The 22,248-nt window shown below is 44.7% G+C and overlaps 1 protein-coding gene across 1 annotated transcript in view; it reads right to left on the bottom strand.

The window, feature by feature from the left end:
- ADAMTS18 (ADAM metallopeptidase with thrombospondin type 1 motif 18) overlaps positions 1-22,248 on the bottom strand; it is a 149,671-nt gene that overhangs the window by 124,412 nt on the left and 3,011 nt on the right. The window contains exon 3 of the mRNA XM_032853925.1: positions 21,836-22,152. Coding sequence (XP_032709816.1) covers positions 21,836-22,152 — 317 coding nt within the window. The remainder of the gene's footprint in view (positions 1-21,835; positions 22,153-22,248) is intronic.

Below are 22,248 nucleotides of genomic sequence, written 5' to 3'. Positions count from 1 at the left end.
GGTTGGGTGAGCCTGGTGGTGGGTAATTAGGAGGGCAGGTATGGCATGGAGCACTGGGTATGGTGCATAAACAATGCATCTTGGAACAATGAAAAAAATTAAATTAAATTAAAAAAATAATTTGTAGGTAAATTTCTAATATTGACAATGAAGAACTTCCAGATGAAAGTCTATATACAAAATCAATTTCATTTCTCTGGAACAGTAGCAGAAATTTAGAAAACAAGGACAATTATTTCATTTTAAATAGCATCAAAAATATCAGTCAAGAAAAAATCTAACAAAGGATGAACAAGATCTCACAGGACAGAAATTTCCCTTGGGAAAGAATTTCAAGACTTGCAAATGAGATATACCATATTCATGTATCAAAAATACTATTGTAAAGATTAACCTATAAATTCAATGAAAGCCAAGTAAATATCCCAGCAGCATTCTGGTAGGAATTAGCAAACTGATACAAAAATGCAGAAGAAAATGTAAACTTCATATAGCCAAGAGAGTCTTGAATTAACAAAGATGAATGACTTAGACTACTTGCTATCAAGAACTATGATAAAGCTACAGTAATTAATAAAAGTGTGGTATTAGAACAAAGATAATTTTTTAAAAAGATTTTATTTATTTATTTGACAGACAGAGATCACAAGTAGGCGGAGAGTCAGGCAGAGAGAGAGGAGAAAGCAGGCTCCCCGCTGAGCAGAGAGCCAGATGCGGGGCTCGATCCCAGGACCTGAGACCACAACCCAAGCCAAAGGCAGAGACTTTAACACACTGAACCACCTAGGTGCCCCAGAACAGAAATAATTTTTAAAATGGAATAAAATAGAGAAATCAGGACTAGACCAACACATACACCATCACCTGATTCATGACAAAGATAACAATGGAATGCAGTATGCTTAGAAGAATCATCTTTGAAATAAATGGGGTTGTATCTACTGGATATCCACTGGGAGAAAAAAGTTATCTTGACCAATTCCTCACATCATTCACAAAAACGCATTCCAAGTAGTTTGTAGGCTACCCAAGAAGGTACATAAATCCATAAAGCTTCTAGAATTTTACATTGAAGACATATCTTTATGATCTTGGGTATAGGAAAGGGTTTTGAGATAGGATGCTAAAGACGAATGAACCGCGAGACATTGAAATATCCATTAAGCATGGGAAAATCCCTCAACCTCTTTTGTCATCAGGGGAAGGCAAAAACTCAGTGCTATACTCCGTACAATCCCTACTTGTGAAAATGAAGACAAAGAATTCCAAGTTCTGGCAAAGATAAGGAACAAGCGAACCTGTAAGAACGCAGATTGGTAGAACTACTCTGAAAACAAATCGGTAGAACCAATTTGCACGTGCCTTACGACCCAGAGACTCCATTCCTAGAAACCCTACAGAAACGAGTTCATCTTTGAACCGTAAGACCTGCAAAAGAGTATTCACAGCAGCATTTCTGGTAACGGCCCACAACTAGGAACAGTCAAGTGGCCATCCACAACAGAATGCATCAAGTGTAGTGCTTTATGTAATAATTGGATGTTTCAGAGCATAAAAATGGACCAACCATAGCAGTGTCCACACACGGTGTCGGAGAGAAGCAGCTCGTCAGCTGAGAGCCTCTGTGGCTTGCATTAATGCAAAGTTCAAGAACAGGCTGAACTAATCTTCTGAGATTGAAGCCAAGATAATGGTTATGTTTGGGAGTGAGGCATTTAGGGACTGAGAGCAAGTGTGAGCAGGGCTCCGGGGGGTGTAGGAGATAGTCTATATTCTGATCTAGTTGGCAGTTACACGAATGTGGCCACTTCAGAACAGATAAATGAGCTCTCTGCTCCTTCCTCCCGCAATCTTTCTATATTTATGCTATTTCAATTGATTTTTTTTTTTAAAGCAGAAATCCTAACCTTCTGGAAGGGACAGAGGTGGTATGCAAGATCTCAGAAGCACCTTGGGAGCTGAGGGGTCACGTGTTAGTAAAAAAAAGAAAAAAACTCTAGACCAAAGCTACATTCATTGCCTGCAGCCCTGCCCTGCTGAGGCAGACACTCAAGAAAGCAGAGATAAGAGACTTACATTAGAGTCAAAAGTAGCATTTAACGGGGGGCTGGCTTATTCCACTGAGAGTAACAAAAAACCGTTGACCTAAGCTGATATGACAGGATAAATAGTACCACAGACATTCCGCTCTCGGTAGCTGACTCGACAGGGGAGGCTGACAGATTTACAATGGAGAACTGAATCCTCAGATCAAAACCCATGTGCTCTGTTCGGGGCTTGATGACCTACAGTGTACACTGAAACCCTTAAATCAACAGGTAACGGCATTTATGGTGAAGAACTCTGACAGGTCTGCTTCGTCCAACAAGCCTTGTCTTGAATCTGGGCTCAGCTCAATGCTGGGATCTCCAAGGCAAGCGTTTGCTCACATGCAAGGGAAAAAGGCTCCATGTCTCTTCAAATACTTAATGGAAATCTTTTTTGTGCTTTTGGGATAAAGAAAAAAGAAATGACACCCACGTATACAGATGAACGTAATCTTTAAGACCCGTCTGTCAGAAAAGATTTACTTATTCGGTGACTCCGGAACTCCTGTCAAAGTCACCACAGGGTGATTCTCAGTGTTTGTCCGGGTTGGCTCCAAGCGCCTCACATAACACGATTTTCTCGAGGGACGACAGAACAGACCACACCACACACCCATTAAATATAGATCCTCTTTGAGAGCATTTCCTAAATCACCTTGACTAAAAGCCAGGTCCCAAACATCAGTTTACACACCTCCACACATTTTATAACGTGGCTGAGTAAACACACACGTACATACCCACACTGTAAAATTTCACAGAATACTTTTCCTAGATAATAATCTGGTCTTGTCTAGTTGACTCTATTTTAGGCTTCTCTGTATTTTCCTTCTTACTGATGCTCATGGCAGCAGACTGAACAGATTCACGACCCACTCACCGATGAGTTGCAACCCTGGGTTGGAAAAGGACATCTTACATAAGGAAGAAGATTTTGTTTTCCAAATGTGGGAATCAGGTTTTGTTTGTTTGTTTTACATTTCACAGATTCTCAAAATGCGATGAACATGGGAATGACTCAAATGCAGATTCTGGGGCGCCTGGGTGACTCAGTCACTTGGCCATCTGACTCTTGATTTTGGCTCGGTCCTGATCTCGAGATCAAACCACCACCCCTGGCTCTGCATCAGGGAGGAGTCTGCCTGGGACTCTCTCTTCTCTCCCTCTGCCCCTCCCCCCAACTTATGCATTCTCCACCAAAAAATATGTTTGTTTGTTTGTGTTTTTTTTTGTTTTTTGTTTTTTGTTTTTTTTTTAGCGCAGATCCAAGCACAGGGTCCCAGAGATTATGAGAGCTGGAATGGGGCCCAGGAACCTGAACTTCTGTCAAGCATCCAAGCAATGCCTCTGTAAGGAGACCCAGAATGACAGTTTGATAAATGCTTCTCCAATCCCATCCCTTCATTTTCAGGTGAGGAAACCAAGGCCCAGATATGCACAAGGTTACAGAGGAGCTAGTAAGAGCCTTGGGACTAGAACCAAATCTCCAGGGTCCTAGACCATCTCAGCAGATGGGCAACCACTTTTTCCCATTTCCGCCTCTGTTGAGAAAGTGAGTAACAAAACCGAGCGTCAGCAGGGAAGAAAGCTAATCACGGAAGAGGTCCCTTTGCAGAAATTAGCTAGAGCCAAACCCAGGACCGAGTACAGGTAGCTCGTCTCCCTTCTAATCAATATGGCAACACAATGTGTTCAGCGAATCTTTCCAAAACCCTCCCTTAGATCCTCAAACCTCAGAACGTGGCCAGGAATGTAATATTCTGGCTTCTCAGATACTCTCTGTTTAGTGAGCAGTTTGGCAAGATCCTCGCTTCATTTCAAACTGGTTCATTTATTCCAGCTGAAACCCAGATCTTCCTGCAAGGCATCAATGACGTGCAAATGCCCACCGCCTACCTGTTCTAGGGGACGAGCTGAAGACGGCGCACGGCAGCAACAATTCATTGTGGTGGTAGGTGCTCCTTGAGTATGTGAGGCTCCTAGAGCCAACAGGAAGCACCAAACACCCCCGCACCAGCAGGCATTCCTTACCTCCCTCACCCACTGTACAGCACTTGGACCTTCTGATTTATTTTATATTCACTCATTTGTATGTTTATTGTCTCTCCAAGGCACTATGATATGGGTTTTGCATGAAGAACGTAAGACTGACCACAGTTGGAAGAGGTCTTATCCCTATGTTCCTGATGAGGAAAACAAGATACACACAGAGTTCAAGGTCGCCCAGAGGTTCTCGGCTCACGGGCACAAGGTGCCGAGGTTCACGGTAGGGGCGGTAGGACGCTAACTCCCTTCTTCAGAACTACCAGGCTCAGTGCTCCAGGATCTGTCCTGGTTGGTACTCAGTACACACTTGGTAAGTGAGGAAATTCACTTGAAGGAATACTATTATTTCATTATATTAAGATGCAATGTGGAGAGGCGTATTGGCATAGCTATGCATTTCCACATACACACTACGAGAGAAAGAGTGTGAATGAGTGAGTGCCTGGCACTGTGACTGATGCTTGAAATACAATGATGAGGGGAAAAAAATCGTACAGGCAGGGCTCATGTCCTCGTGACACTTGTCATCGAGCGGAGGAGACAGGCATTACTGAGATAATCGCATTGAATCAGTAGGCTGAATAAGGTAGGTATCCGTCCCCAGTGTGGGTGGGCATCACCCGTCACTCATGGCCGGAAAAGAACAAAATGGCGGAGGAAATGAGAACTTGCCCCCTGCCTCTGGTCTTCAAGCCGGGGCACTGCGCTCTTCCTGCCTTCAGACTCAGCCCAGAACCACACCTTCAGCTCTCTTGGCTCTCCAGCGCCCCCGCTGCAGGTCCTGGGACTTCTCATAATATGTGAGTCAATCTCATAGTTTTATTTATACACATATAATTTATTTATGGGTGTACAAATACAAACACACACATGTATATATGCATATAAAATACACACATACATTAATATGTTACTATATAATTATGAATTAATCACATCTTACTATCTATTGATATGCATACGTATTAGTACTACACGTGTATAATATATGTCACATACACACCCTTGCTTCTGTTTGTCCAGAAACCTTAACACAGCCCCGGGTATGCTCAGTCTACCACCAAGAATGGAGGGGGAGGGGGGCTCCTCTGAAAAGCAGTCACTGCCATATTCCTGGACTGAGAAGGTCTCCTTCCTTTCTGGAGAATGGAAGCCATGGGCTCCTCCTTTCAACTGTTCCTGAGAAAACTCTCCTCCACTCTTCTGGCCTAAGGAAGGCCAGGTCCAGCTTGGGAAGGGCATGGAGACCTCATCTGCCAGCTGATCTCTTGCCTCTCCGTGGGGTTGCCAGCTTCTGTGAGCATGGCCACCGGCAAGGAAAAATGTGCTTAGATATCATGTGAGAAAAATATAGCAAGATAACTAAATTTTCTGATACGTTAAATATGATCGTAAGTCAGATACAAGGTATTTTTGACTGTTCACTGATCTGGGTTATTTTTACCACCGAACCCTTCGGTGAGAGATGGAACTTTACACTATAGTGTGACAGTACCTCTTAATGTCCTGACCGGACCATGGATCTTTTTAAAACTCTATTTTGCTCCGGTTTCTGCATATGGTAATGAGCAGAACTGCGAAGGTTATTAAGAAGATCCGAAAAATGAGACCTAATAAAGAGGTTTCCACTCAAAAATAAAAAAAGCAGAAGTTAGTAAGCTAGCAAGTTTTGATCAAATATAATTAGAAGAAAATCCATGCATAAATTCTGAAATTTTTCAAAACCTATTTACCCTCAATTATGTTCAAAAGAAATAATTGATTTTATTTTACATCTGAATCCCACCATCAGAATTACCCAACTGTCTAGGAACTATGTCATGACCAAGGGCCTCCAAACCCAATTATCAAACTGTATATACCAGAGACTATTCAAAAGAAAACTAACGACACTGGGGAAGTACTTTTTGGAAGATACACCATCTTAGCAAGCTAGATAAAAACGGAACCTTTCTCTTCTGCCCATTTACTTTCACTGTATACATCCGAGGACTTCCAGATAGGAGAGGACTAGAGCTATCCTGTCCAGGACGGGCGCTGGTCCTGAGCACTGAATGAGGTTGGTCTGAACCAAATGTGCAGTAATTGGAAAATGCACACTGAGTTTTGAAGACTTGAGTACAAAATAAAAGCAAACTATCTCAATTTTTTCATGATATTTTGAAATACCATTCTCAATATCTTAGATGAATAAAATCTACCACCATGAATTTTGCCTGTTTCTTTTTACCTTTTTTTTTTAAATAAGACTACTAGAAAATTTTAAATGACATATGACACATATTGGTTTGTGTTACGTTTCTACTGGACAGCACTGTGCCACAGCAAAGAGGGGATGGAATTCCTTACGTCATAAAGAAGAAACAGAGCATGGGGGAAGAGACACACACAAACACACACAAACACTTCTGTTGTCATTATTTAAAAATAAAAACCCACTGCCTACTAAAATTAGATTCATTAAAATAAATATCTTCAAAGACACAAATGAGCTGCATATGAACATTGGGCAATGTCATCCATCAATAAGCATTCTTGGTTTACAACATTTCCCCACATGTCATCGTCCAAACAAATCAAAGAAATCAATTAAAAGTGGTTATGGAGTGTGAAGTCATCCTCTAAGTCAACCATGCAGAGCGGTCTCTCTCCAGCTGCTCACTGACAGGCCTGGGGCATGCTCTCTTGTGTTTGCTGTGTCAAGCCATCTGCAGTTACTGTCGGCAGACGTGGAGAGGTGCGTAAGAACAAGACAACTGACAAAGTAGTGAATCAAGAAGACAGATGATACAGCCAAGATGCACCGTCACAAACGACTACCGACAGTGGTAGATGTGGTCACGCTCTGAGCAGTGGGCTCTGCGCCCACGAAATGCCAGTTCACAAAGTGCAGGCAAGGTATCAGTGCATTGTTGTGACAGCCGGCACGGGATGAAGGCCCCTGTTGCATTCGGCTTGCCTGCTTCCTCTGCGGGACGTGGAGGTTCTTGGCAGCAGGTGTCCATGACTTCTACAGTCCTATCACAGTTAGTACTTTCGTTTCAAAGGGACTAAAACTCAGGGTAAACTAGAGGAACAAGAAAGGGGGCTATGTTTCATTAGAGTGAAAGGTCCAAAGTACTTTAATTTCTGGCATCAAGCCTGTGATGACTATTCTCGGGGACATAAAGGTGGCCAGCAACTCTGGAACATAAGTCCAGAGGATGAGACCTCCAGGTGTCCCAGAATTTTAGTTCATTGGCTCTGATCCCGTGACATGCAAATCCTTACCAATCACTGTAGTCAAGGCTATCTGATCTGCTGACTGGTCACCATGAAACATGGCACCTCCACCCAAACTCCAAGGACTTGGGGCAGAGGTTAAGACGGTAGGTCCCTAAGGAAAACCGCAAGGTTTTTACCAAAAGACTGGGGGAAGAGAGGCCAGAGAGACAAGAAATCACAGGTGGCCAGTGCTCTCTCTGAATCCCCATAACTAACCTGCACATAAGGAGACACACTGATGCGTTTTTCCAATGAATGCATGCCTACATGGATGCCTAAGGAAAACCCAATTCCTCACACATGCCCAACAGAAATGATGCGTGTATTTCTAAATGACCAGGATATTAATTACATACGCTCGTGTAACAAATTTTTTTTAAAGATTTTATTTATTTATTTGACAGAGATCACAAGTAGGCAGAGAAGCAGGCAGAGAGAGAGGAGGAAGCAGGCTCACTGCTGAGCAGACAGCCCGATGCGGGGCTCGATCCCAGGACCCCGGGATCATGACCTGAGCAGAAAGCAGAGGCTTTAACCCACTGAGCCACCCAGGCGCCCCGTCGTGTAACAAATTTTTATTGAGTGCCTACTATTTTCCAGGGTCCATTCCTGCCACTGTAGACACAGCTGTGAACAGCAGAATCAAAGTACAGCCCTCAGAAAGCCGCTGTTCAGGCAGGGAGGGAGGTACATGCAAGATAATAAAGTCTTTACTGTATGAGTGATAAAGAGGATGAAGAAGAAAGCAAGTTAAGGGGATGGCAGAGTGACCAGTGCAGGGAAGAGGTTTCGGCAATGACATTTAGACAGACATGCAGAGGACATGAAGGAAGGAAGTAGGTGAATATTTAGGGGAAGAGCATCCAACGAGCAAAGTCAATGCAACAGGGGCATCTGGGGCCATGAAAGGTGACAGAGGCCAGAAGTGCTGGCAGGCAGGGAGTGTACGATGGTAGAAAAGATAGGAAATTAAGCCAAAAGAGCCTGATCACATAGGGCGTTGCAGGTCGTGGTCAGGAATTTGGATTACAAACTATGAGTCACAGAAAGCCATTAGTTGCCAGAGGAAAAAAGGTGAAATAAACTGGCCAAGTTTGAGAAGGACAGATTATAGGGACACAAGAGAGAAGGAGAAGCATCAGACTAGAAGCTGCTACGAGAATCCGGGTGAGAGAGGAGAGCGGCGTGCATCACGGTGGTGGCAGGAGCGTGGATATCAGGTAGTTGGAATTGGGTATATTTTCTAAATACCCAATTCAGCTGGCCCATGAGCAATGAAATGAACAAGGACAGGTGCATAAAATCACCCGCTACACACATCTGCGTTTAAATGCTTGCCCACCATATTAAAAAGTAGTCACGCAATTCTTTTTTGTGTTCTCAAGGTGCTTTAAATGATACTTAAATTGTAAGATTAATTTTGTTGCACTCTTATGTTTCTATTCCAGTCGCCATTACTCTCCAGCTTCATGCTGGAATATCTTAGAATTTAGGAACCATATTACCATTTTTGTATCTCCATCATCTATCATAGTACTCAACCACATAGGAGGCTGGAAATAAATGCTTTGGCTTAGAAGGTGGGTGGGTAGAAGGGGGTGGCTGGGCATAGAGATGGGTGGGTGGTAGGCAGGAGGAAGGAACAGAGGGAAAAGAAGAAAGTCAAGCCATTCGCCAGGCATACAAACCCCCAAATGACCTTAAAGAAGCTGGGTAATTTAAAGGATGTGGTTATTATAAAAGTACCAGGTACCAGTGTGCCATACATTCTCATAGGGCAGGTCTTTTCAAGGAAGGGGTAAAAGTGGTGGGTTCCATCATCAGGTCAGCTGTTGAGTTGATTGCATATGAAAGAATGAGCTCCATTATGTTGCATTCCAATTAAAACAGAGCTCTTTGCCTCCTCAAGTAGGGTGAAGTTCAACTATGTCCAACTACATGCAGTAGATAGAAAAATCCAGCATACCTTGACAAGATTCTCAGGCTTGAGCACACATTCATAAAATATAGAGAACATTCCAGAACTCATTCCAGAGCCACCCACTGTCCCCATTGTTACAGATCCACAGGATACAGAGATTTACAGAAGGTTGGCAGCAAACCCTGAAACGGAATCCACATTTCTAATCTACATCCACATGCATAGACACCCCCCCTTTCCTTGTAAGAATGCAAGGGTAAAATTTATTATAAATATATCTCTGTTTCTATGGGGCGCCTGGGTAGCTCAGTCGGTTAAGCATCTGCCTTTGGGTCAGGTCATGATCCCAGGGTCCTGGGATGGCACCCCACATCAGGCTCCCTGCTTGGCAGGGAGTCTGCTTCCCCCTCTCCCTCTGGCCCTCCTCCCTGCTTGTGTGCACATGCTCTCTCTCTCAAATATATGTATGTATATGTACATATATATATTTGTTTCTTCAGACATCCATTTATTTTCAGCAGTCTGGGTTGGCATTCTGTGCAACTCAAAAGCAAATACACATCCTTAAAAAGATTTCCAGACTATCTTTCACTATTGTCCAATCCACGCCCAGTCCCCATGCACCATTCACAGACGGTCTCCCCAGCAACATGACTCAAAAGCAAAAATCATTATTGAATCATATTACTGAAATCATTGCTTTTTTTTTTTAAATGATTTTATTTCTTTATTTGACAGAGAGAGATCACAAGTAGGCAGAGAGAGAGAGGGAAGCAGGCTCCCTGTTGAGCAGAGAGCCCAATACAGTAATCAATCTAAGGACCCTGAAATCAGGGCCTGAGCCGAAGGCAGAGGCTTAACCCATTGAGCCACCCAGGCACCCTTGAAATCATCGCTCTTAATGACTCCAAAATCAACAGCAAGCACACTATGGAAGAAAGACAAGCATATGTGAATACATTCTATAAAAGAACCCAGCGTGTGACCGGGCACTATCCATGATCCTCGGCCGGGGACAATCATACCCAAGGGACAAGTGGCCATACCTGGGAGCACTTATCAGTCCTAACTGTGCAGTGCTCCTGGCATCTGCTGGATAACAGTCAAGCATCCTAAAATGCACAGGACAGCTCTCACAAGCAGCGATCCCTGTGAGTAGCATCCTGCTAAGAAAGCCGAACTAATCATGAAACAATTTCCTAGGCCATTTTCAACAGGCAGTATCTATGGACACCCGCTGCTTCTCCTTGAACCCATGGTCTCACATGCCCCACAAGGTAGCATGAGCGTTTGGGGGCGATATAAGAAGACCATGGCCCTGGAACCAGAAGGGACTTACCATGTGACCCACCCACTGCACAGTCAGCATTGGAGAATGTCTCTGTGTTACGTTTTTACTGCTGCATAACAGATCACGAGATACGTAGCAGCCTAAAACTCACAGCCATTGATCAGCTCGCGGTTCTGCAGGCCAGAAGTCTGGGCACAGCGTGACCAGGTTCTCGACTCCGGGTTTCTCAAGGCCTGAATCAGGGGTCAGCCAGGGGGCTCCTTCCTCACTGGAGACTCTGGGAAAGAATCCACGTCTAGGTTCACTCAGCTAGAGGCCATTCTGGCTGCTAGGGGCCGCCTGCATTCCTGACCATGTGGACCCCCTGATCTCCAAAGCCAGCAATGGAAATTCTCACATATCAAATCCCCTTCGCTATGAACCTCCTTGACGTTTCCTGATTCTGTAAGATCATACGATGATCTGGTTAAACCTACCTGGAAAATCTCCTTATCTTAAGGTCAACTTATCTGAAGCCTTGGACACCTGCAAGACCTCTTCCCAGCAGTACCTGAATTAGTGACTGGATGAGTAACTGGGAGGGCGTGTGTGCTAGATTCCCAGATTTTGATAATTTCCCAAAGCTGAGTGAAGATTACATGGGAATACTCTGTGTTATTTTTGCAACTTCTTGTGAGTTTAAACGTATCTCAAAATATAAAAATGTCATCAGAAAGAATAATTCTGCCAAGATCCCATAACTAGTAAGGAAAAGCGATGGGCTTCTAAAATCTCACTCATTCTAACATGCCATCCGCCCTCTTAAACTACTGCACAGGCATTTCTAAAGTGACCGCGCTTCTGGAGCCACTGGCATTTGTCAGGACCTGGGCTCTCGATCTGGACTGTGCAGGAGAACCAGGTGGGGAGCCGTGGAAACACACATGCTCGGGCCCTAGCCCCAGATCTTTGTCTTCGATTGTTCTGGGGTGGGATCAGGGCATCTCTCTCTCTCTTTTTTTTTTTTTTTGTAAAGCTCTCTATGCCAAGAATCACTGATCTATGTGGAATTTAAGAAACAAAACAGAGGATTACAGGGGAAGAAAGGGGAAAAATAAAACAGGCCAGAATCAGAGAGGGACACAAACTATAAGGGACTCTCAATCCTAAGAAACAGACTGAAGGCTGCTGGAGAGGAGGGGGTGGGGGTTTGGGGTAACTGGGTGATGGGCATTAAGGAGGGCACGTGATGTAATGAGCACTGGGTGTTCTATAAGACTGACGAATCACTGACCTCTAGCTTTGAAGCTAATAATACATTATATTTTAATTAACTGAAGTTAAAAAAAAAAAATCACTGACCTAGACATGATTTAATCATTGTTACATATGCAGGATTAAAGAAAAATTAGTACTTGCTTTACATGCAAAATGAATCCTTTTAAAGGCATGGAATTTGTTTTGCTTTAATGCATCTCACTGAAAAATGTCTATAAAGCCCTGAGATAAGACCAAGACATAGGAAAATATAGGACATACACATCTATATGTGTGTGTGTGTGTATTATGTGTGTATAATATTACACACACACACACACACACACACACACACACACACAAAGTATATATAAAGAATAAGAGTGCAATTAAGCAGTCTTTTCCCTCCACCACATCACTGTGCTGCCTAAAACAGACCTATACTCCATAATCAACTAGGGGAATAATTGTGTTCATTGCTTATCAACAGAGAAATTAATTTGGGTAACTCTTCATTTGCCTCCCGGAAGTGGCAAAGAACACTACGAAAGGGAGACAAGGAATGATAAAATCAGAATGAACTCACAGACACTAAAAAGCGGTGTCTGTGTCAGGTTTTTACTGCTGGAGAGAGAACTTGGGAAATCACCAGAGAGATAATCTCCTTTTACTAGTTTATGTCAGTCCCTTTCAAGTGCCGTCTCTCAAGTAAGGGTGGCCGACTTCCAGTAAACGAGTGGTGTGCGTGACATAATTTATATTAGAAAGCATGCCCCCTTGACGGGTAGTGGTAATAAGGGCAGATAAAATATTCTGGAGCTCGGCGGCATGAATAAGCAATGAAAAGAATTTAGCTGCAAATGAAATCCCTGGCTACTTCAAAGGCGTCCCTTCAGGAGAGGTGAGCCTGCCGTCCAGAGGGAACGTTCTCACCAGACCTGTGTTCCGGCCTTTGAGTGTACCCTGCCCCGTAACTGGGTAGAGAAACCGTGGGAACAGGCTTTCATGGAAATAAGTGGATGTAACTGACAGGGAACTCCTGGTTTTGCGGACAGAGATGGCTGGGAAGCCCGGGAAAATGGTTTTGGTCACGAAAGCCTTAATGGGCGGTGCTCCTTGGGCCCGTTTCTGTTTGGACTTCAGGAATTAATCAGCACCACTTTCTCATCAACTGGTTTTATTATTTTTTTTTTTTTTGGTCAATGGTGGGAAACCGTGCAATTTTACCAGAACATCTGCTCCGCTGGAGAGAACCATTCTCCTAAGGTGACTTTCTTAGGGTCATGGAAAACAAAGGTGAAATGAGTTCATGGGAACTTGGCATGATTTTCCACCAAGGTGATAGCCAGTGACGTTGGGTGGCTAATGTCACTCTCAACAGGAAAATTTCTGGCCAGAGTTAATGTCTAGTATGGGTTTGGCACCTCCATTTTTCCACAAAGCAGGTCTCTTGGTGTCTGTCTCTTTCATGGAATACAGAATTACATATAACTAAGAAGACCCACCAATGTATGTGTTTTCCTTCAGCTGCAGCAAAAAGCTGGACGCAAACCCATTAACCAGAAGGGAATGATTAAATACACAGCAGTTAAAAGAATAAGACAGATGTACATGTACTGATAAAGAAGGAACTCCAAGATATACATTATTTTCATGCATTCTCCCTTCCCATCAAAAAACATGCTTCAGGAAAAGTGTTGGCTAATACAATTTATGTACATTTTAAATGTGAACACATGTATGTGCACACGCGTGCACACACACACACACACACCCCTAGATGTAATAAACTCGGGTTTCGAAAGGAACTTCAAAGCATTAGCTGCAGTCCCTGGCTTGCTGTCCACCATCCCTGACTTCCTTCCACGCATGAATTCCCATATCAATACGTAAGTGAAGACCTAACTTGGTCTTGTTCGGATATGCAGATGAAATGGGCATGGCCCTCTGAGGCTTAGAGAGAGAAGAGAGAGCAAATAAAGTCCAGAGTTCCGGACACTTGCTCTCATATGGGACAGAGGTTACAACTGGGGCGTCACCGCTGAGTAAGGCACGTGAGACCCCAGGCGCCCACGGCAAGGCTGGCCTCCTCTCCATGAGCGTGGAAGGTCCTGCTTGCAGAACGAAGACCAGCAAGGTCAAAGAGCCGAGTCAGACAAAGACAACAGTGATGACATCCCTGGGTACCGTACACCCAGCCTTGCTGAAAGCCAGCCATCCTAACCCAAGGCAAGGGGGGTGAAGGCGGGAAGAATGAATTCAAATTATTTCAGAGCCAAAAAATGTAGTTTTTTTTATGCTTCACCTAGTTTGAGAAGGAGTTATTCTACTTACCAGGGAAACTTCCAAGACACACAAACAAGAACAATCCATTTTGATTCACAGGACCACCCCCCCTGCTGCCCCCCATTAGCATACACACCGGCGGATGGGGTTAGAGCACGGACAGTCACACTTCTGCGTCGCGGTGCATTCCGCAAAGCAGAAATGACTGCCCCAAAGAGGGTCTAGCGGTCCTGCTTCCCCTGAAAAGATTCTTTGGGGATACGTTTAGGGCATTAATGCAGTCAACAGCGCCTGCTGGGTTGAGACCATCTGTGAAGCTTTTCCTTTCCTTTCCTCAAATGGACACCTAGGCTCTACCCAGGACCCACGGAATTCTCTGAGGGAGGGCCCGAATGTCAGAGGCTGGGGGTTTGTTTCCAACTGCCTAGGTCTTCTGGAAACGTGTGGAGGTATAAAGGCCACTTAAGACCTTGAATACCCATATGCTCATAGGCAGTTAAATGTTATGAAGGCCCCAGCCCGTGTCTTAGCTGAATTCTCCTCTCCAGGGCTCCAGTTTTAATAACTCAGGAAGTGCTCAATAAATAGAAACTATTATTATTATCTTGGCGAAAGCTTTCCCGCCTGTGGGTGGTAAGGAGCATGGGCATTAGCCAGCTTTGGAAACTCCTTTATGGAAGGAGGTTAGCAAACATGATGATTATGCCTCTCTCGTTACCACTACTAACCTTTTGACTATGGGCTAGGCGCTGTTGCAAGCACTGCACATAGAGCATTTTTATTCCAATTCAGCATCCATAAACCCTGTTATCCTCATCTTACCAATGAAGGAATTAAGCACAGAGACGATCAGGAATTTGACCTGAGCTGTGTGGTGAGCAGAGGCCAGAGCCGGGACTTCTCTAAGTCTGAGCTCGAAGCCAGCACACCGCACTCCTATAACCTATGTGCCCCGAGCCCAACCTTTATGGATCTGTTGATCCTCCCTCTGATTCTTTAGCTTTCTCTCGTTTCCTTCCTTCATGGTAGATAACGTTGGGGTGACCTCCCCTGACAAAATCTCCAGACAGCCTCTGCAGGACGTTACCACCACCAGGAGCCCTCTTCCTTGAGGAGGTTCCAGAACGACAGCCATTTCCTTCCCAGACCCCCTCCTAGTCCAAAGTCAAGAGTAACCAAGGACCGAGCACCCAGTGCATATCAGGCTCAGCCCTCCTCGTGAGTCGCCACAGGCTCCAGAGAAAGAGAGAGAGAAGGAAAGAGGTACTGTCTGTGTTACAGATGAGAAAACAGGTGTGGAGCAAGGCAGAGAGCGTGGCACTCACAATTCTGGAGCTTGGGGGCGCGCTCCTGCAGGGCCACCCTCTAACAGGCAGAGAGCATGGGGGAAGGGTCAGCACTTCGCCCTCCTGCGGAAGCACCCACCAAATCAGCCTTGGGATCCTGCTCTCTGGCAAGAACCTCAGCTAGGTGTTCAAAAAAGAGATTGGCCAGCATTTTGCTAAAAGTGCTGCTAACAGCAAATAATTGTCTTCGTAAATCACCTCTGAAGAGTAGCCAAAAACAAAACAAAACAAAAACACCACTTTTTACCCTTGATGAATCAGGAACCTAAGAAAACATCTCTGATTTGGGAGAGCCTGTACCCAAAAAACTTATTAATACAGCCCAGTCTAACCCTTCATTTCACATGTTCCTCTCAAGTCCCAAGGGAGTGTATGTAATTCAGCAAACCCCCGCCTAGCTAACAAGGCCTCACAAAGCAGGAGAGCCTGGTCTCTTTCGGCCTGTCTGGACTAAGGTCATTTAACTTCAACCCTTTTATGAATGGAAACCAGCTTTCTAAAGACCGCTGGGCAGGCAGTGACCAGCACCAGACACCTCAATGGCCGAGACTTGTGAGTCATAAAATACTTCTGAAAAGAGGAGATCAAAGCGTCCCTCTCGCCTATTGAAACCCAACTGCTTCCAAAGCTCCTTGCAGGGACCCAGGCTCTCCGGAGGATGGGTCCCTGCAGTCGCCATCTAAAAGGGCCACCGGTGAGAAAGACACGAGGACACTGGGGCAGCCAGCCATGCAGGAGAAACACCACTTACGGTTTCATTGTTGGGGACAAAGAGAAGAGAAACGAAAGAAAAACTAAAAGGCAAAATCAGGCGGTGTGTCAGGAATGGAGGCTGGAGGGATCTCCTGCAGACTTGATCATGGCTCACTTTCCAGGGAGCCCCTGCTGCGTCTCTGAGGCCCCTGATCAGAGACGACTAAAGACACCAACAGACCATGCCTCCACTCTTGCCGCCTGGGTGTTGGCGGAGGTTATGTATCGACGGTAAAGTACCAAGTACCGTTAGTACAGATCTGGGCAGGAAAGCAAGATGGGGGACGTTTCGGGATGCCTGGTCTTTAGCTCTTCACACGGTGGATGGAGTCTGGTGTTAAGGGTTTGTTAAGCAAGAGGTGCATTGCCCTGGTAATGAGGTCTATCGGGTACCAATAAAGTACGATGCATCTCAAGATGTATAAGTTGCTCTTTCCTGGTGAATGCAGAAACCTGGACAAATGGCTGATGGAAGTGCCTTGAAGAAGGGAGGAGCAGCCCAATCACTATTACAGTCCCGCCTCCCGGAGCTTCAACGTGCGTATTAGCATAGTAAGAGGTGTGAAATGTATCACAGGGAAGACCTTATCTAATTGCATTTAAACCTAAGGTTTCCCTTACTCTGTGGGAGTATCTGGCAATGAAACCAGTTACATGGTCATGAGATCCTTTTCTCCCTGGAGCATCTCGCACCAGTTAGAAATCAATACGTGATCTATCTTATTTTGGGTTGGGGGGAGGGGAAGCATCACTTTGATTTTCTTGTCACTACTAGCCTATGAAGAGATATTCCTTGGGGAGAAAAAAAAGGTTCTGTGACCAAATAAGTTAGGAAGGTGCTAGGTGTAAACAAAGGTCTTTAAAGTAGGGCATTTCTAAGTTGCTAATATGCTAATATGCACCGGTAAAGCTCGGAGATGTGGAGTTAGCACTAATTTGACTATGCTTCCCCCATTTTTAAAAACCCTACTCCATGAACTTCTTCTACAAACTAGAATATATCCAACTTGTTTACGACTCTACCCACCGTGCCCTGAACAGAAGCTCATCAATAGTTGTTGAATAAAATAATCATTCAGCGTGTCCTTTTAGTCAGCTCTTAAAATAGGACATTTCCATTAAGTTTCAGAAATGGGATCAGTGTCTCAAACCAACAGCTTTTTTTTTTTTCCCCAAAAGCAATCATTAAAAAAATCTGCCTATATGTTCATTGTCTTGATCCAATGGTTCTCTAATGTTCATATGCATTAGGAGTCATTTGGAGAATTGAAAACACGCATTCCTGAGCTTAGCCTCTTTGACCTTCTGTTGTGGGTAAAGAAATTCACATTTTCAACACCTCAGGCAAAGTCAAGGCAGCTGATCGAAGGCACTCTGAAAACACAGTCGTAATGAAAAGGAGCTCTAGGGTGAAACGTTTTTGGGCAGAAAGGCCTTTTGGATCTCCCAGGATATGGAAAGACAGACACAAATTTGTTCAATCATCTCAAAAGACAGGACTAAGAAATACAGGGGAGAGTCATGAGAAGGTCGGTGGTGGTTCGACATCAAGAAGACTATCCCAACAATGAACCTGGAGGTAATGACCTTCTCCTCACTGTGGTGGTGAAGGAGGGGCGAGATACAGAAGAAGGGATGTCCATGGCAGGTGGTGATTAGCTTAACTGTGACCCCAAGATTCTGCAGCCAAAGGCTGCAAACCTGGACACCTTTTCCCAGAGTGCGAGACAGTCTGCTGTAGGGGGCGGTGGTGAGCTGGAGCGCACAAGCCCCCGAGTACAGGCACTCGAAATTTTTAAAAAATTATCCTGCCCAGGAGTCACAGTGGGCGGGATTCGCTCAGGGAAGTTTGCAATTTCTGTTTTGTCTATTATTCTAAGTAAATAACTACCTGCTCAACTTCTGAATAAGGTTAGCCCTTTCAGTTGTGGGGAGGGCAGGGCGTTTTAAGAAAATATTTTGAGCACAGTTTAATTCTGAATTATCGAGGGAAATTCGCTGCCAGAGAAATCCTCACTGGAATACATAGGTATACAGGTAGGCAGGCCTATACCTACACATATATTTTACTATTATGACCCTCCTTTGTTTTCCCACTCTCTCCTGGGGCTTCCCTGGCAATCCAGATCACTGTTAGTTCTCCCACGGGTACTTTGTTCTTGAAGGCTGACCTACTGGCCTGATACACCTGCATGCCCTCCAGGAGGTTGCTGTAACCCCTACAGGCATTCAGATGCCAGACGCCCAGCTCCACGGCAGGAAGACTCCTGGTGTAGACACTTCCAGCAGAAGAGCCTCTACTTCTCAGTCTCCATCATATCATGTCAGCTTCTGGGTCAATATAAGAAGAATTGCTTGTCTCCTTTAACATGTTAACTCCGAGGAGTCTCTCCAAAAAGCATCTAGAGGTTTGTCGCTCTCCTGAACTCTTCAATCATTCAATGTTCTGAATACGTGATAGTAATTGCTAATTAACTTTAGCGAAGATATGAACCCCTTGTTTGGCCAAAGAAGCAGGGCCAAAGTGTTCTAGGTGGTGGGAAGGATGAAAACATTCTTGCTCCTGCCATGATTCTTTCTCTCTATCACCATCTCCCAATGTTCCTAGTCAAGTGTCCCCTCCCTGAGCTCAGCTGATCTCAGGGTGTTCACTGCTGCTATCTGATAGTGTTTCACAAGCAGATCAACGTGTTGTTAGAGATTCAGAGCCACGACAACAGAGATTTTAAGTCAGCAAAGCAGTATTTTTGCTCAGAACTCTTGTATCCATTTACAGAGAAAAGGAAAATAAAACCATAATGTAGGCTGGAAACATTTATACTCTATGTCCGTGTGATACAGAAAGATCATGAAAGAGAATACACAAATGGCTGAGAAGTGTAAGAAATGGCTCAACTTCAGCAACCATTAAGACAACACAAACTAAACCCATATAACGTGGTACCACTTCACACCCGTCGTTTCAGCAGCTATAATGGAAAACACAGACAATGGTTAAGTGTTGGTGAGGCAGTGAAGCAACTGGAACTCCCACACGCTCTGATCGCAGGGCAAATTAGTACAGCTAGGCCCAACAGCTCACTGTTAGGCAGACTTCCAACAGAATGTCCATATGCTCACCAAGAGGCATATACAAAAATGCTCAGCAGTACTCCAGAAGCACCCACACCAAAAACAACTTAAATGCCTACCAACAATACATGGCAACACGTGAAATAGTCCTTTAGAGGAATACTGTATAATTTTACTTACGTAAAATATTCAAAGAGGCAAAATTACGCTCAGTTAGTAGTTAGGATAGTGGTTACCTCCTGGCAGGGGGGAAGTGACTGGGAAGGGGACACAGTGGGGTCTCGCGGGGGCATTGGTAATGAAGGTCTTATTTCATCTCGTTGGTGGTTACATAGGTGCGAACTTTGATTTTTGTATTTTTCTGTATATACGTTTTACACTTTTCTGTATATACCTTACACCTCAACACAAGGTTATAAAACTTAATTCCGAGTGGTGACCAGTTTCTCAGTTGGACTTCTATTCTTTTGTTTTTTTCTTGTTGTTTTCTTCTTATCGAGCATGGGTCTATGGCTTTGTGTCTCACCCTTGCTTGGCAGGGTCATGGAGACGTGGGTAATGCAGTGGGGAGAAGCTTGATTCTTGCCCTGCCCCACAGCAAGCCGGTCTGGCCAGGGTCAACAAATCGGATCATCAGAGTCAGATGCCTAGAGATGGCAGGAGTCTGAGAAATTATTCTACGTAATTCAGGAGAGAAAACTGAGACCTAGAGAAGTTATTTAATGAAGTACATGTGTCTGGTCTGTTGAGCAGTGGGGACAGGATTGGAATTTCATGATTCTAATTCACGTCGGCCTTATACACAGGCAGAAGTGGCTGTCAGTTACTTCTTAGACACCATCACAATTTTTACATCACGATGGAAAATTGTAATTTGCCTCATTCCTAGGTGTTCTGGGATCATTTGCTCCGTATGAATCTCCTCTTTAGGAGAAATCACCTGACATCTATTAATATGAGGCAAGTCCTCATTGGCAGAGAGTGGAATCCCAAGAGAAATCAACATCAAGTGGCTAAGTTTTGCTGGAACTAGAACAGCGACAGGGCGATTATTCCCTGCCAGGAGCTGCTGTTTTCCCTGGAAGCATTTTCCCTGGAAGAAGTCACTTATTCCCCACAACGCTGTGATGTAAACCCCCTTATTATTCCCATTTTAGAGATGAAGATGCTAAGACACACAGAGGTTCATAACTTGCCCAAGGTTCTACTAGTGAGTGCTGGGATGCAATGGCCCAGAACAGACTGCTCTCAACCAGTGTGTTACGTGGACTGGGCTAGTCCAAGCCACTGTGGTGAGATGCCCAACCTCCTGAAGGTGCTAGGGTCCTGGAACAGACAGGAGAGCGGGAGAAATGGTAGAACACCCAGAAACAAGCAGGAGACTCATGACAACCACAACCGAGTCAAACAAAACTCCCAGGATTCACGTGTGTGTGTGTAACCATGTCAGAACATATAGGTCATCAATGAGTCATACTGATCGTCTAAATGGATCAAGCTTCGTTGAGACTTCTTAAATCTTTGCTTTGCCCTATAATTCAAAGATTACACCAAAGACCATCAGAACTCTGTGACAAAAGGTGTTAGCTAAATTTCAGGCCATGATGTGAAAAAGAAGTTAAATAATAAAGTCTTGACTAGTGAAGGACGTGGGAGTTTTCATTCACAGGAACCTACACCAGCCCCTCTTGGTCTGTGTCCTGATGCACCAAGTCCATTACCAACTACATCCTCAAATGGGCTTTCTCACACTTTCCTTCTTCCGGCCGTGCCAGGAGCATGACCACGGGGGGTCCCAACAGACAGACACCCTGACGTCTGTTCAAGACACTCGTCAATTGCAATGAACCCGGAACCCCGTTTACAGCCTCACAGATTTCACTGAACCCTGAGACAAGCATCCTTTACACCAATACCCTTGGCCTGGAGCTCCACTGTTGAGGATTCCACAGAGAGGAAAGAACGCTTAAAGTGCCCTGCACCCCGGATGCCACGCTCAAGCCCGCCAGCCCTCAAGCACACCACATCACATTCTAAAAGGATGCCTTATGTGCGCAGGACACAAACAGATTAGTTAAAAGAAAACAAAAGGCTTCCCTTCCACGGTGAAGGTTGGGCTTCATGGGGTGACCGAACACAATTTTGCATTGAAATACAGTTTTCCAATTTCAAAGCAACGTAGAGGCAATCAGCTTGTTAGATTTATATAATGCCTGGGTCTCCCAAGACTTTTACAAAGCGAATGGCATCCATCAAGTTAATTTCCTTGGGGAGCGTCTCAAACATGGAGAATAAAGAGGCCCAGACCATTAAACATCAAAAGAATGTTCTAAATGGTAATTAAAGTTCTATTCTATTTTCTTTTTCTGGGAGCAGATTAGATTAATTCAATTGAGAATATTATAAGTATCAAAGCTGACAGTGTGAATGTGTCGAGTTGGCTGGAAGAACGCTTAATATTGCAGACATCTGTTCATTCAAGTTACACAAAACCCACGAACGAGGGAGTCGCCCTCGAGCGTGGGGTACTTACCAAGCCGGCACACGTAGACACAGCGACGGAAGAGGAGCTGTCATTTCTGATAAATCCCTGATAGAAACATCGCCGCACTGCGGGTTCCCGCGTCTCGGAAGCACCGTCTTTTCCAAGTACCTGGACGATAAAGTGACTGCTCAAAATCGCCGAGGGCTTAAGCTCTAAATGTAGTTCCTGTCCAAATGCTGAAAATCGGTAATGCAGGGAGCTGCTGGCACTCTGCGCCGATCGCTTTCTCCTGCCGTTGTGCAAAATGTCGTGTGAAATATGTGACCCGCCCGAGTCCACTTCTACCGGCGTGACAAAGACGTAATCTGCAATGGGAAAGGTTTCGCTGTCAGCACCCAGAACCCACAGCCCCAAAGGGTCCCCCTGCCACAGGCTGGCAGAGAGCAAACACGCAGCTCAAA

This window comes from Lontra canadensis, unplaced genomic scaffold, assembly GCF_010015895.1.
Source record: "Lontra canadensis isolate GAN:19392208 unplaced genomic scaffold, GSC_riverotter_1.0 scaffold8, whole genome shotgun sequence".
Taxonomy (NCBI): Eukaryota; Metazoa; Chordata; class Mammalia; order Carnivora; family Mustelidae; genus Lontra; species Lontra canadensis.
This window is presented reverse-complemented; position numbering and strand designations above follow the sequence as displayed.